This window comes from Argiope bruennichi, chromosome 11, assembly GCF_947563725.1.
Source record: "Argiope bruennichi chromosome 11, qqArgBrue1.1, whole genome shotgun sequence".
Taxonomy (NCBI): domain Eukaryota; kingdom Metazoa; phylum Arthropoda; class Arachnida; order Araneae; family Araneidae; genus Argiope; species Argiope bruennichi.
The window spans coordinates 29,634,310-29,650,606 of NC_079161.1; the positions used below are offsets into that span (position 1 = coordinate 29,634,310).

The 16,297-nt window shown below is 28.5% G+C and overlaps 2 protein-coding genes across 3 annotated transcripts in view; one reads left to right on the forward strand and one right to left on the reverse strand.

Annotated features, from left to right (window-relative positions):
- The window catches only part of LOC129957348 (coiled-coil domain-containing protein 39-like), a 45,309-nt gene extending 40,826 nt beyond the window's left edge, over positions 1–4,483 (forward strand). Inside the window, exons 19-20 of the mRNA XM_056069632.1 lie at positions 254–423; positions 4,258–4,483. Coding sequence (XP_055925607.1) covers positions 254–421 — 168 coding nt within the window. The 3' untranslated portion in view covers positions 422–423; positions 4,258–4,483. The remainder of the gene's footprint in view (positions 1–253; positions 424–4,257) is intronic.
- Positions 4,484–4,719: 236 nt separating this feature from the next.
- LOC129957022 (son of sevenless homolog 2-like) overlaps positions 4,720–16,297 on the reverse strand; it is a 38,687-nt gene continuing 27,109 nt past the window's right edge. For both annotated transcript variants that reach the window (XM_056069130.1, XM_056069131.1), the window contains exons 19-25: positions 16,010–16,165; positions 13,421–13,603; positions 12,238–12,355; positions 10,993–11,162; positions 10,520–10,636; positions 8,114–8,375; positions 4,720–5,781 (exon numbers count right to left, since the gene is read on the reverse strand). In XM_056069130.1, coding sequence (XP_055925105.1) covers positions 5,150–5,781; positions 8,114–8,375; positions 10,520–10,636; positions 10,993–11,162; positions 12,238–12,355; positions 13,421–13,603; positions 16,010–16,165 — 1,638 coding nt within the window. In that variant the 3' untranslated portion in view covers positions 4,720–5,149. The remainder of the gene's footprint in view (positions 5,782–8,113; positions 8,376–10,519; positions 10,637–10,992; positions 11,163–12,237; positions 12,356–13,420; positions 13,604–16,009; positions 16,166–16,297) is intronic.

Here is a 16,297-nt window from a genome sequence, read left to right on the forward strand (position 1 = left end):
AAAATTAACAGCTGTTAAATATTTGTAAATAGCAACTGTTATTAATAGTTTTCTTTTAGAACAGTTGCAAATATCGTATCTTTGCCTGTTTGTGAAAACAAACACAGTTGCACAAACAGACGACACAAATTTCTGTTTGTGTTGTTCTAATGAAAGTTCAATTCACAAACCTGCCTGACCCTTATTGCATCGCTTGGTATTTTGCACTTTGTGTTTTCTAAATTTTTAATGCGTTTTTTTTTTATGTTTCCAGGCCCACCTTCCTCTTCCAGCAAGATTTCGGTCTTCTTTATCTTCGCAAACTAGTTCTTTGCTGAGTTTTGGTTCAAGACTGTCTTCAGGTCGGACAAATTCTGTGTCCAGTGGGCGGAGTTCGCGATCCGAAACTTACACACCGTCAGTGGTTACTCTAGGATTATAAAGGTATAGTTGTTGGAAGATATTAATTATAGAATGTACAGGAATACTGTCATGTTAGAATTATTAATATGTCATGTACAGAATTACTTTCATTGAAATTACCGTGGAACTGAAAATTTTCAGGAGCTATTAATTTTAGATCTCATTAATTACATAGATAATAATTTTAAAAAGACCAGAATTTCTTGAAGTAGAAATTTATTATGTTTTGATCTGAATATACTTATCATAAAAATTTATTATATTTATGTTTAAAGGAATGGTCAAAAGTTTCTGATTTCCTCTTCAGGATTTTATAAAAAAATTACCTATAAACTGTTCGCTAGTAAAGACAGGTTTCTGTTCCTTTTGCTTGAACTTTTAATATTCTCATCTCTTTATCATTTTTTTGAGATTCATAAACGAAGATTTAATTCGCTTTTTTTATACCTCTTTTAATTAGATTGTTTGGCATCTAAATATGTTTTTAAATTGTTTCCATGAAAATATCCTTTCTGAATACCAACGTAATGCATTTCCAAAGAATTAAATATCAAATTCTTTTACAAATAATAATCATTAGTTACTGTATTCCAAATATTTCACAGTGCTTTGTCGAAAAGTTGAATTCATAGTCACATGGAGCTTCATTCATTTCTGAATTGGACTGTTACTTCATAACACTTCTCAATGAATCCTCTCTCGTCTAAGGTTCAACACATTTAATCATGAGTGCAGTTGGAATGATTATGTCTGTGATCTACACAGTTTAAAACCACTTAGGTCAGTTTTTAATTTCTTGTCTACGTAGTATAAAGTATTGTAATCGTTAAAAAATTCGAACTCGATGTTCTGATGAATCTCCATGTCTCAGACCTCTGTGTCGGAATGACTGTCTGTGACAAAGATAACTCAAAAGCGCTTCGAGCGAGACGGTTGAAATTTTGTATATAGCCCTTACATCAAATTTTGGAGTTTTTTTTAAATTAAATTTTAAGCAAAGTTCTTTGAGAGGATGTCTGTCTGCCCGATAGTTCGAATGTCATTTAACACGATAATTACAAAACAAAGAGAGTTAGATAGATAAAATTCGGTACACAGATTTAACATCTATACTGTAGGAACCAATCAAATTTTGTACCAAATCCAAAAAGAGCTTGAGCATATGTCGGTCTGTACTTTCAGAACGCAATAACAATATTAACGCAATAACTCAAAAATACGACTTAAATATAGGAAATATGACGAAATTTTGTGACTACAAGTGTAGTTTTATATCAAATTTCTGTTTCAGTCGATTGAGAAAAACCGGGTCTAAAACATGAAATTTTGTGACTACTAGTGTAGTTTTATATCGAATTTCTGTTTCAGTCGATTGAGAAAACAGTGTCTAAAACATAAATTTCATTTTCGGATACAATTAACGCATGCCAGGGATTAATCGTCAAAACTCTCGCCAAGGAAAACACAACAGATTCATTAAATTTGCTAAATGTACGCCAAAGTTAATATTTCGTAACTATTGTACGCCAATGTCCTGTAAAACTTTCTCTGGTATGACGTTTATTAGAGAGTAGGCGAGATTTTTGGGAGATCACTGCTGCTGGTTTGTTGTTATGTATCATCTACATCAAATGCTGCGTCACGGACCATTCATTTCTCTCACCAAAGAATGTATCCATCAGTATCATTGGTGCAGCGACCGGAGGGCAAATGAAATATAGATGTCAAAGGTACCATGGAGACAAACCTCAGCACTTTTATGTCAGTTTATAAAGTAAAATAACACGAAGGGAGAAAAAATAATGCTATGCCCATGGGCGCCATTGCCACTTAGGGCAATGATGAAGGTTGGTGGCAAAATCTATTATACGCCGGGCATCAATTAGCCTTGCTTCGATACTGGTCAAATTGTACAAATGCCTTTGCTCACATGGCATTGACTTTGATTATTCAGTCGACGAAGATGACCAATTTGTTGTTATTCTTGAGAGATGCTATACAGACCTCTGATGCGCCTCTTCTTCCAAGGAATGTAGCTGTCTATGTCAGTGGCGTATCGAAAGGAAAAAAAATAAAAAAAAATACAGACACTTATGATGTAGTGGAAAGTTTATAGAAACTTCATGTTTTTATGTCGTCCTTCCTTACAAATATAGAAGCTGTCAATGTCAGTGGCGTAGCAATCAAAAGGCAAGAAAAAAAAATTCTAGATATTCGTGGCGTCATGGAAATTTCATGCTTTTATACCATCCCTCCTTCTAAGGGATACAGTTATCAATGTCAGTGGCTTTGCACTCGAAAGGAAATGAAAAAAATTATATATACTAGTGACATCATGAAACACTTTAATGTCACTTTGTAATACGAAAGAACGGAAAAATAATACTATGTCCCAGGCGCTTTTGACATTTTCTAAGCACTGACGATTAATTTTTTAAATAAGATATAATTGAGACAGTTTATGTAAGGAATCGTTAAAATGCATATTCGTTTTATATTTTTTTAAATAATTTTTTACATTATTTTATTTTAATCTTTTTAAAGACGTTAAAGTAAGAAGTAATAATGTATCACATTTTCTGAGAAACTTTAGAACAATTTCATTAAAAATTTTCAAAACGAGAAAAAAGAATTTATATTCTTTGTGATGCTTCTTAGATGAACAGTCGTCCATATATAATCCCCATTTGTAATCATCATTACTAATATTAAAAGCAAATGTGTGTGCTTTCTGTTCAACGGATCATTATAAGCGTCTTTTAGACTTAAAATTGCCACATTTCGTTTTAATATACTTTGAAAGATGAAAACAAGCACCTCCAATAGAATTTTTAAATTTAATTAGAATTGTAATTAGTTAAAAAATACAAAAAATAACCCTTAAAAAATAACTTGCTCATCTTTCTCTGCATGAGTGCAAAGTAATTTCATTTTTTAACGGAATTTCCCGTTTCCTTTGCGAATTATTTCAGAAAACGTTATGGCATAATTTTTACAAAGCCTGAAGTTCCAAAAATTATCTTTTCAGTGGTACAAATTTAGTTTCAATGCAATTTTAATTTAATTTTGATAAATTTAAAAAAATATTTTTAAACATGATTTGCAACAGTAGTTTTCATAGTTGAGATTTGTCAAGCCATTTCACTGTTTTATTAAATCTTTAAATCGCTTACATTTTCTAATGTCGAAAAAAAAAACCCTTAAAAATATTTTTTAATTAATAATTTTACTTTACTCATAAGCTATGAAAAAGTGTTAAATGATTTATGACTACAAATGTAGTTTTTTGTTTAATTTTTGTTTTAATTGGTTGATAAAAACTCATTTGAAACATAAATTTTGATTTTCAGATACTATTAAATACATGTGAGGGATTAATCGCAAGGGATGGAATAATAAATTCAGTAAAAATGCTAAATTTACCCTAAATGTAAATATTTCCTAGCTATTCTATGCTAAAGCCATGCAAGACATTCACTGGGACCTTTATTAGAGAGTACCCAAGAAAGTTTGGGGAAATCATTCTCACTGCTTCATTTTTAGTTCCTTTAATTAATGCTATGATACAAATTAAATCACAACAAAACTTCCTTTATCATTTTTTAAGGAATTCATAATTAATACTAAAATTGTTTCAGAAATATCAGATACTTTTTTTAAGTCGTCAATTGTTAAGGAAATAATTTCCACAAAGACTAGCAAAAAAGAAAAAAATGTTACTTTTAAAGAGGAAAATCATAACATCAATTTTAATTTTCTTCATCTTGCTTTGAAATTCTTGTAATGATATATGTTATGTTAATTAAATTAATAATTATGATTTATTATATTCATGTAATGGTATTTTTTTTTCAGGCTCAATGCTGTTGATGAACTTGAATGGCAAGGGTCTATAATGTATGGATTTAAATTATTTTATATAATCTTTGTACAAAACATATCATTTAAGTGAAAAATATGTCTAATTTAATTTTGAATTCACAAATAACAAATTATTTTATAATTTGTTATTGTGAATTTATAACATGAATTATAATTCATTTCAAATATGATGCTATATTAATGAATTTATATTACAAAAATTAAACAGCACATAAAAAAAAGTGTTCAGTATTACTTATTCACATTTATTTTAAACCAGAGAAAATATTTAGTTATTTCATTGATTAAGTTTATTTGCAGCATAATAATTTTTTTTTTTTTTTTTGTCCCTCGGTACAGTGAGTTCAGTTAAATTAATATCCCTGCTTTCAGCCAGTGACCATTTTTTACAGCAATTCATTTTTCTGCACAGATCAAATAACAATAAGTACAAAATTTATGATTGACTACTTTTATTTATATAATTCCATTTTTTAATCATCTTTTCTGTACAGAATTAATACATTTAACTAATATTTTCAAAATAACATATGATACAACAAATTATTCTATGTACACACAAACAAATCATCTTTGCCTTGAGCAATTCAATCTACGCAATGGCTGAAATCCATGCTTCAAAAAATTATTATGGAATCATCTTGTCATATATGATTTAGAATGCCTGTATATACATGCATATATGTTCTATGTACAAATGAAAATTAGACACCACAATAAATCCGGCTTTCAGAGAATCTTCCAGTAAACCTGGCTAAACTTTTTGATTCTAAGAAAATAGTTTCTGAATATGTACATAATAAGATAATTACTATAAATTCCCAAGTTTTATCTTTCAGTTTCTTATAATATTTTAAACTAGAGGCTACCTAGGAGCATGATTATTCATAAGAAGGGTCTGCCTATGTGTCTTAGGAGGCAACTGCGGTGTAGATCTACTAGAATGTGGTGGAGGCAACAATGCTATGGCACTGTCCAGAACTCCTACAGAAGTATGATGGGCAACCGGGATAGGAGATAGTGAAAAATGTGCGCCTGGCGACACAACTGCAGAAGCGTCATTCAGCGAAGACTGGGAAAGGCGACGTGGTGCTGTTTGTGGCACATTGGCAACATCTAAAGCAGAGTTCCTTCTGGGAAGAGTCACTTCACTTGGTACATTGCTCCAAGTAATATTAGACGGCCTATGGACAGGCGGGAAATTAGAAGCCGAATGCATCCGTGGCAAAGTTCCCGAAGCACCAGAGAGGTCTCTTCGTGGAGGCAATGGTGGTGGACTAGTTTCCCGCGGAGGCAAAAGAGGGGCATCTGTGGCTTGTTTTGTGCAGGGGGATGTGTCACCCACTGAGGATTCTCTTTTCCGTCTAGGCGGTAGTGGTGGCGGTGGCAATGAAGGTGGGTTTGGCAATGGTGGAGGTAGTGATGATGGAACATTATTGCTGGTGAAAGATGGGCTTGAAGGATAAGTGACGGGCGTTTCTGATATTGAAAGTGCACCTAAAAATAAAAACAAATATTTATTACTATAACAACAAACAGAAAAGTATTTAAATTGGGGATACTAGAATCTTTTAAGCAAAAAGATATATTACTTTTCTTGTAAAAAAAATTATCATAAATTTATTAATTTTTTTCTTTAAAAAAGAGATCTACACAATAACAATTGAGTAGCTTTTAAAATAAAACTAAGAAATTCATTTTAACACATTGCATACACGCTCTGTGCTCTCAACAGGCTCCCAGGGCCTGTACATTTTTGAATGCTCTAGAAGCATGCTTGCAAGCAATAGAATACATATATGCACATTTTTATTTGCATTTGGTATTATATTTACGTAAAGTATTCTTAAATTTTACTATATATTTTATACATCTATTTATTATATAAGATTTTTTACATTTCATAAAACTGCTTCTTTATAAATCGAAATGTGAAATTTGAATTAACAAAACACTTTATAAAATATGGTAAATGGTCGGCGCAGATCTACCAGCGTACTGGCTATATTGACTGATTATTTCCACATGCTTGGAATATCGACATTCAGTTATTTTGCTAATCATTTATCACAAGAATGTGTATGACTTCATTATCACAAACAAAAATATTTGCCTCTAGTTGGTTATGCATCGATTCAACCATAAAAACATGAAAAGAAGATATATTGTGACCCAGCCACAACGTTTGGCCAGCTAAAAAAGAGAAATCTCATGATCCGTATGCAATGTAATATAGCTACGAGTAAGTTATAAATATAAAGATAGACACATGTCAAAAATATTATCAACTTACAGTGTTTTTGATCAAGTGATTCAATTTTTTATAAATATTCATTTTTTTATCTTTTCTGTAGGGATACGAACAATAATGAGAAAGAACTTTCAAAGTACATTAAGACACTCAAATTTCCAATTAATTTTTCCACTTAATTAGGCCTATTAAAACTGAGGAATCCCATGACCTGTACATAATGTGTTAACATAAAAGGTTAACAGCTCATTACCTTAAAGGGGAAAAAAAAAAAAAAAAAAGCTTAACACACACGTTAGGACATTATTCTCATATTGATAGGTACATCCACATTGTATAAGATTTATCTTATATAAACACATGCAGTGGTCAAGTTTGTTATCTTCTTCAGTGATATGCAAATTCTTATTAATAATTTGTCATTACTAATACCAGCCGGTATCAATTAAAATGCCGTCAAATTAGAAAAGCATGTTTGAGAATCAAGCTGTTGATGTTGCGAATAAAAAAAGTTCTAAATTATTCTCAACAATTTTTATAATTGTATAAGTCTATAACCTTATTAGTTTCAAGATTAAAGGAAAATTCTACTGCAACATCATATTATCCAAAACATTTTTAAATGTTTTTCTTAAGCTAAAACAATTTCAAATCTTAGTAGTGATACATGGGGAAAAGCAGCTTATTATAAATGGATTATGGCTTCATTGTGATTTAATAAATCTATAAATACTGAACTTCAACCAGTGGGAGTGTCACCCCAAAACTTTCTTGCATTCTCTCTAATAAAGGCATTGTTCCAGGAAATGCCTTACATGGAATTGGTGTACAATAGTTACAAAATATTGACCTTTAGTGTTTATTTTTTACTAAATCTGTTGTGCCATCCTTGGCAAGTTTTTAAATGATTGATCCCTGGCAAGTTGTTAATAGTATCTAAACACAGAATTCGTATTTTAGATACATTTTTCAAAATCGACTGAAACAAAAAATTTACCACAAAATTACGCTTAATCAACAAATCTCATAGGAAATTTCATATATTTATGTCACTGTGTTTTTGAATTATCACATTTGCATATTTCTGAAAGCACAGATGGTCAGACAATCAATGCATAGTTGCTTTTCACTCAAAATTTGACAGAAGTCTACACTGTAGATGTTAAATTTGTGTACCGAATTTTCTCTACCTAGGTCTCTTTGTTATATAACTATCGTGTTAACTTATAATCAAACAGCTGAAATCCTTCGAACAGATTTTTCACAAAATTTGATAGAAATCTGCAAATTTGGTGTCAAGACGGTATACCAAATTTCAATTCTCTAACCAAAAGCATTTTTGAGTTATCTTTGTCACAGACAGATGGACATTTTCTAGAAATGTATGTTTCGAACTGAGGGAGATCTAAAAGGCGTTTGAATTTTTTATCTATTACTATACTTTCTATAACTATATATACAAGAAAGTAAAAAAGACAAGATATATCACATCTGATTTACAAAAAATGACATCTCATTTTTGATATTTCGATGGAAATTAAATGCAATTAAATAGAAAATTGCCTACACAATACATACTCATACTTCCTATCATAACTGGAGCAAATATGCTGTGGTCACTATTGTAAGCATTTGTAGAAAATGTAGGAGTCAATGGTGTGGAAGGATTTGGAGGTGTAATAACAAATGACTGTGTGTCATCATCATCTTGATTGATCTGAGAGCTACTAATGCTAAAATTGCGAGAATCAGTTGGCAAACTGATTGGATGGTGTCCAGAACGAGAGAGTCTAGGTTTGATGCCAGGTGATTTTAATGGTAAATCAGGCCATTTTCGGGGCTACAAGAAAATAAATATAATCACTGTAGTAACAAATAATAAATAAATATTAACACTAATTTTAAGATTTCATAAAATTAATTTAATCACAAAAATAAACTTTATTTATAAAATCTGGGAAACAAACCGAAAAATAATACGTTTAGTTCATTTGATTAATTCATTATTTATTATTTTATTTGATGATTAGCTAGTCCTCAAAAAATGCCTATTGTGTTTAATTTGTAATTAATCTTTTATATATGACTTAGATGCTCCTGAAATCCTGATAAAGTCTTTTTTAACTGTCATATTGTAACATGTTATAACCATCTACTTTAATAGCTTTTCACCTTTACTGCTGATAGTGTAAATGAAGTCCGATGACATCAAAGTGTTGTTAAAAATATAAATGCTTGGCTCAACTATCTTCTAATTTTCATGGTATTTTAATTTCATTTACTTACTCCTTGTACAAACTACATTGAATCTTTCTTTTTTTGCTTTTAATGGTGAAAGAATCATTTCTGATAATCTGATGAGACAATGAAAATGGTCTAAATTTGCTACAGCAATGAAATATATTTAATTTTTTTTTAATTCTGAAAAAACAATTACTTGATAATTAAATTGATACTATTTTTTTAAAAAAACATTTTTAAAAGATGTAAATATAATTTTTGTAAGTTTTCATGGAAAAAACAACAAAATTTGGCTTAATTTTTAATTTGTTACAATATCAAAAAAAAAAAAACAATAAAACTCCAAAGTACACATTTCCACCCTTCAAAGAATATTTAAATCAAATTTGATAGCTTTAGGTTAAATAATTTGGCCTGTAGAAGTATTAATGCATAAATTCTCCTTTTTTATTTGCAGGGATATTCTTCAGTTAGCATAAATCTGAATGCATAATTTTTATTTTAAAATATCAATTGTCGTTTTTAACTTTCATAATCAATTAATAAAAATTTTCTCATAAACTTAAGTGCACACTATATTATAGAAATATGAGAAGGAATTCTATATTTATACAATAATTTCAACTTAAATATATAATTAATAATTAAATATTTCATTGTAATAAATTATAACAGAAATAACATTAACCCCTTCCAGTAAAATGACGAGTATAGCTCATCAATGAATTTTCATGCCATACAGCACAATGACAAGCTACATCATGTGATTTAAGTTGCTGTTGAATATGATAATAAATTTGGTTTAAAATTTCTAGTATATTGAATCTGGCAGCGCTTTTGTTACTTAAATTAATAGATCACTATCACATATTGCTTACCATTAGAACTTTTTGATATATTTGATATTAAGAAAGAAATCCCACTGACTAAATTGTTGTTAGTCAGTGGGATTTCTTTCTTATAAACATTTAACATAAAAATTGAACTGGCCAATATATATTTTTACAAAAGGAAAAACATGATGTGAAATAAACATCGTAATGGATAGTGCAGACTATGAATATCAAGGCGATTGAAGGGATTCTGAAGAATCAGAAGAAATAAGCAAATATTTATGCCATACTGATAGTGAAACTCATGATAGCGAAATATTACCAAGAAGACGAAAACATGCTAGACGACTAATAAATGATTCTATTGAATATTCTGGAATCGTAGACACATCATCAGAAGAATGGAAGGAAATAGATAATGTGCATGAAATAAAGAAATTTACAAGAGTGCCTGGTGTAAACATTCTGATGTTGGAAGAACTATGTGCTTATGTGAAGTCATTAGAGGTTTTTGATAGTGTTGTACTTATTAATTGGAATTATATTCATATCAATAATATAGTTTTAATTAACATCATGTAAGAATATTAAAATGAAACGTTTTTTTAAATAAAAATTAAATGGTTATTTTGTGCACAATTTTTCATTATTAACTCTTACTGGAAGGGGTTAATAGAACATAAAATTACATGCATTTATAGAAACATTTTGTGATAGGATAAGTGGAAAAAAAAATTAAATCAATGAATTTTTGCAACTTCTATATGCTATGCTATGCAGCTCCTACTATGCTAATTAAATTAATGTGATATTGTGCTAATTAAATCAATGTGTATACACAACTGAAATAATATTTGATGGTTGAAATGAATTAATTCTATTTCAAAAAGCAATGAAAAGAAAGACTTACAAACTTAGGTGGTTGCTTACACCCCCTTGGTTCAATTTCTAAAGATTTATTGTACAAATAATCATTAAATGCTTTGTCAGTCCTTCCTTCTAAGGGGTCTAAGTTTTCAAGAAACCTCTGGAGAAAAAAAAAAAAAGAAAAAAAAACATTACTTAAGCAAATTATGAAACTGAAAGTCAAAATGTTTCAATTATTTCCTGATAAAAACTTTAAATAAAAGTCACAAATAAATTTGTTTATCCTTAATATTCCATTAACAAATTTGTTTATGAATATAATTTTTAAATTGCTAGTTAATCATTTGTATTGCAACTAGCAAAGTTAGATATGTAGCACACTTAATTTTTTTCTTTCTATATTTAAAAAAAAAAAAAAACAGCAATTTATTAAATTTAGCAAAATTAAAACTGAAAACAAAATATGTGGGGGAAAACTTTAAAAAAAAATTGAAAAAATCTAACACTACTACATACTCTTATATCAGGTTGACTTGTAAGGCAATAAGGCTGGTTTTGATATTGCTGTATTTCGCCAGTAATTTCAGCGACTTTACGTCTTTTACTGAAGTTGATCATGCCCTCAGCATTTGGTAAGAAATCTGGATTTCCTTCCTCAATATGAAGAATGTTAGTTAAGTACATACCTGAAAACAGAAAACAAATAAGAAAGCTGATTTGAAACAACTTATGAAACTTCACTGATGAAATATAATAAAACTAATGAATAAATGTTTAGAAGATATCAACAACTTCTAAAAATATTGGAAACCTTTAAAACAAATTATTATGTACCTTATAAGAAAATGAATAGATCAAGCAAATTAAATTAACTTCATATGAGAATGATATTATTAGTAAGATATCTCTCATTATAAAGCAGTAACAGGGAAACCAAACTTTGATTGGCAGTTTTTTTGTTTTTTTTTAGAAAATATTTTAATACGAATTGCATACTGATTACATATGAATATTTTTCAATCTTACTTACATATGAACTGGTCATTTAAATAAAAAAAATCATGAATGCACATATTTAACATGTTATTCAAAACAATCTGCTATATTACAGTATTTGTTTTACAGTTTATCTATCATTACTTATATCTTTGAACTTACACTGGTTTTACCATGTTGAAATCGGGATTCTTCCTTGTGATAGAAAAACCAACACTTGCCTGTCGCACCTTGCTAGTGGCCACCTTAAATGTCTTTTCTTTTCTCAGGGTGAAAAATCTTACCCTCTTTGCCCCAAATGCTGCCGACATCAGGTCTCTGCTGAACATATTCTAGACTGTTTAGGACTCCTTTGGGGAGAAATTTATTCTTCTCCCTTCCTCGTTTTTGACTTTCTTCTTGTCAACGGATTTTTGGATTTGGTCTGACATAGTCAGGCCGTGGAGATTAGCAGCAGCAACAACAACAAATATATATATATATACATATAAAATTACATTTTTACAAGACAGGCACCTATATAAATAAACTCAAAAAGCAAAACCTTATCTAAATATAAAATTTGATCCAAATTGTTAGAGCCGTTTTTGAGATACATGAAATGAATTCACATATATATATACAAGAATTGCTCAGTTAAAGTTATAAGATAGCTTGCATTAATGCAATTAAATTAAAATAAAAACAATTAAATATTCTATAATAAATAAATGCAATTTTTGAGAAAAAATTAGATAAAAGTGAATATCTAAAAAAAATACTTACCAAAGAAAGGAACACATGGAGGATTGATCGATCGCAATTTCTCTTGGTATTTTTTGAAGTGATCTGAATTTAATTCTTGAGCTTCCTCCAATGATTTCTTTAAGCTATACTTGACACCCTAAGAAAAGGGAGGGAAAAAATATGTATTCATCCCACTAAAGCAATATTATAAAATACAAGAAATGTCATTAAATATTCTTTTAAACCCCAAAAGCATTCTGGCAATTCAACACATTTTATTTATTTATTATTTTTTTGAACTTTTTCAAAATTAAAGTAATTCAAATTTCATATTTCTTTACAACTGTTTTCACATTTCCTTTAGTTTTTTTTTTTTAAATCAAATTTAAAACTATAAATAATTGTAAACATTTCTCAAATTAATAAATTAAACAAGAAAAAAATTTAAGCAAATTATTACAAATTTATTATTTATTGTAATTAAATTTCAACTTAAGTACTCCAAATAGTAAATTCTACCTCTGTTGTACTCATATTATTAATAATTTGTCAAAAATGCATTCTTAATTATGAAATGCCAGATAATTTAGAAATAAACTGGTATTTTCAAATACAAAGTTACATCTTCAAATATTAACCTTTCTTTGCATGATGATAGAAATTTCCATCAAAACATTTATTGAACAAAAAAAAAAAAAAAAAATGTATTCAAAACAGGTGTTCTATAAATTGACTGTTGCTGGTAACTTTTTTCATGACTATTGTGTAATAAGGAACATAGCTGACAAAGAAATAAAAAAAAAAAAATGACACAATCATTATACTTGTTGTTCCGATGTTTGTTGTGGTTGGAAGAAACAAGTGATTTCTTGAATATTTTTTATACCTAATCCGAGTTTTTTTTTTTTCTTTCTCTAATAAAAGCAATGAGTGGTGAAATTTAGAAAAGAGGGACATCAGAGACTTTGTATTGAGTTTAACATGCAAATTTTCATCATGATGGATATTCCCCTCATACTGTTTTTTAATTATCTTATATTATATATTTATACAAGGATTTTTTAAACATCTTTCCTTTAATCTAGAACACAAATTATACCACCCTGCTTTATTTCACAAAAAAAAAAGAAAAAAGAAAAGAAAAAAGCATGCAAAGAAGAGTTAATGCAAAAATTTGATTGCATATGCATAAAATAAAATGCATTGTAATAAATGTACTTACATTCAATGTATGTTCAAGTCGATGGACACATGCTGAATTCATAGCTCCAACTACTTCTAGAACTCCAGTAAAATTATTTAATTCTTGTAATACAATCATAATTTCTAACACTCTGGAAACCACAGCAACACGTTCTTCAAAATTTTCAGTCTCTATTATACACTTTTCCAGATAGAAAGTAAACTGCAATAATAAAAGAGTAACAATTTGTTGTAGCTTAGTTTTTTCTTTTGCAGACACAAGATTTATATTTTATATTAATAATAAATAAAAAGCATGCATGCCAAATTCATATATTTTTCAAAAAAAAATTTTAAGATATTTGAAGTTTTAATCCAAAATATAGAGGCATGATGATAGATTAGATATGATCTATTTGTTTTTTACCTATACTAGCAAAGAAAATGTTCAGACACATATATAAAATTCTATTTAGCATGTTACAATAAGAAAGTGTATAAATGCATAAACTAAAAAAATAAAAATATATATTTAAAAATATTTATTAAAAGTAGAAAAAAAATTCTTCTAACAAAATTGGTATACCTGGAAAATATAATGTAATAAACTTCATGAATTTTTAATTAAAAATTTAAATTAAAATTTTGAAAGCTTTTCTAAGTGAGAACAACCACCTTAATTTAGTAGTTCTAAATTGAGCAATCTGTTTTGAGAGCATTTTGAATGATTTTTAGTATCATACACTGTGCTTCACATATGAAGCAATTTAAACATATCAGGTTATTCATATAATCACATTAAAAAATATAATATTCAATAGTATATTAATGTCATGTTAAAATATATCAAGACATATTTTTTATAACTTTATCCAATAAATTTAACACATATTAAGTTAACTCTAATTAAATATTAATACAAAATTTCTTATTTAACTTGCAAAATACCATACAAACACATATTATGGTCAGACTATTCAAGACAGTATATGAAAGGTTGCATCCTTGGAGAATGGCATAATTTTTTTTTCTATATATATTTTAGTGCTATAAAGAAAGTTTCATAAAATTACACAAGTTTGATTTTAAATATACAGTTTTATTACACTGTATATCAACTACCAATGTTTAAAATGAAATTCTGTTGAAATAGATAACTTAGTTTAATAATATTTATTTATAAAATTCATATTTAATTCCATTTCAATGAACATAATGATTTACATTCATATTTACTCTTTGGTCAACATGGCTAAGATACTTTTTTTTTAATAACCATTAAATTTAAAAGATGTTTAATCATTAACTATCTTAGTTGCAAGTCCTATCAAAATTATTTTTATTTACAAAATGAAACAAACAGAACATAAATAAAGGTAAAGCAAATTCATATTCTATTAAATCGAAAGTTAATTAACTAAGATGATTGGTAATATTTCATACTTCCACTTGGATTCTAATTATTTCTAAATTAATCTCATCAATTAATGCAATCTGAAATTCAGTCTAGGATGAAACATAATCGAATTTAAAGATTGTAAAAAGTACCAGATTTCACATCTGATCTGACTTTAAAGTTGTGAAACCAGAGAAAGTGGTCTCCCAAAACCTATCTCTCACACTTTCTAATAAAGCTGTTATTCCAGAGAACATCTTGCATGACATTGGTGTACAATAGTAAAAAATATTAACCTTTGGCATGAATTTAGCATTTTTACTGTATCTATCGTATCATCCTTGATGAGTTTTTTTGGCAAGTAATCCCTGGCAATCTCCTAATCTTGTAATCCTGACAAATAAATAATCTCCAAAAATCGAATTTATGTTTAAGATACATTTTCCGCAACTAATTGAAACAAAAATGTGACACAAAATCCCATGCCAAATTCGATTTATTTAAGTTATCCAGTTCACAAATTTCTAAAAGGACAGACAGTCAACGTCTTGTTACATTTGGCTCAAAATTCTATAGTTGTCCAGATTAGGAATGTGAATTCTGTATATCAAATTTTATCTATCTGGCTCCCTTTGTTATCGTGTCCACTTATATTTAAACAGATAGATTTCCTCAGAACAAATTTTGCTCAAATATTGATAGAAATCAACAAATTTCACATACCAAATTTCATCCTTTTAACACAAAGCACTTTTGAGTTATCTTTGTCACAGACAGACATTTTTCAAAAAAATCTTTTTAGGACTCTGGGAGGTCTAAAACATGGCAATTCATAAAAATTTCAAATTTGATGACTTCCATACTACATATACAAGAAAGTAAAAATTCAAGAAATAGTAAGCAAAATTAGATATCTTTAGTAGCATAAAATTTGATATCAGCAAATTATATTTTATATAAAAGTAACCTTGTTATTTGTATCGATAGTGGATATCATACTTTGTATCATCTAAAAAAATGTGATTCCATTTATTCAAAAATATAAATGACTGTTCCCTCCATATCAAGCATTAGCAAATAATAGCTCATTTAAATATGAAAAGTTTTAAGAATAGACTATGAATCATTTTAGTAAAACATGATCCATAAAATAAAAATAATCATACAAAGGGCTGCATGAACAATGGATGTGCATATTTATATTCAAAATATAATTTTTAAAAAAAATCTTACATTAGAAGAATGATGGATCATTTTCATTAGGTTTGGAGATGTCTTCATTTTATCCTTTTTTGTCCAGACACTTCCAACCAATTCGGAAGGTTTTACACTTCGGTAGAGTTCGAATTCCAACAAAGTAAGTTGCCGAGCAATTTCAATAGGATGCAACTGCAACATATTTGGTTATAAATACAGAGTGCAAAATAAATAAAACAGTCTGAGTGATAAAAGTGATTACATAAATGTCCATCAAATTTTATGATGCGATCAAAAACTGCAATCAGATTTCTTTTCATATGT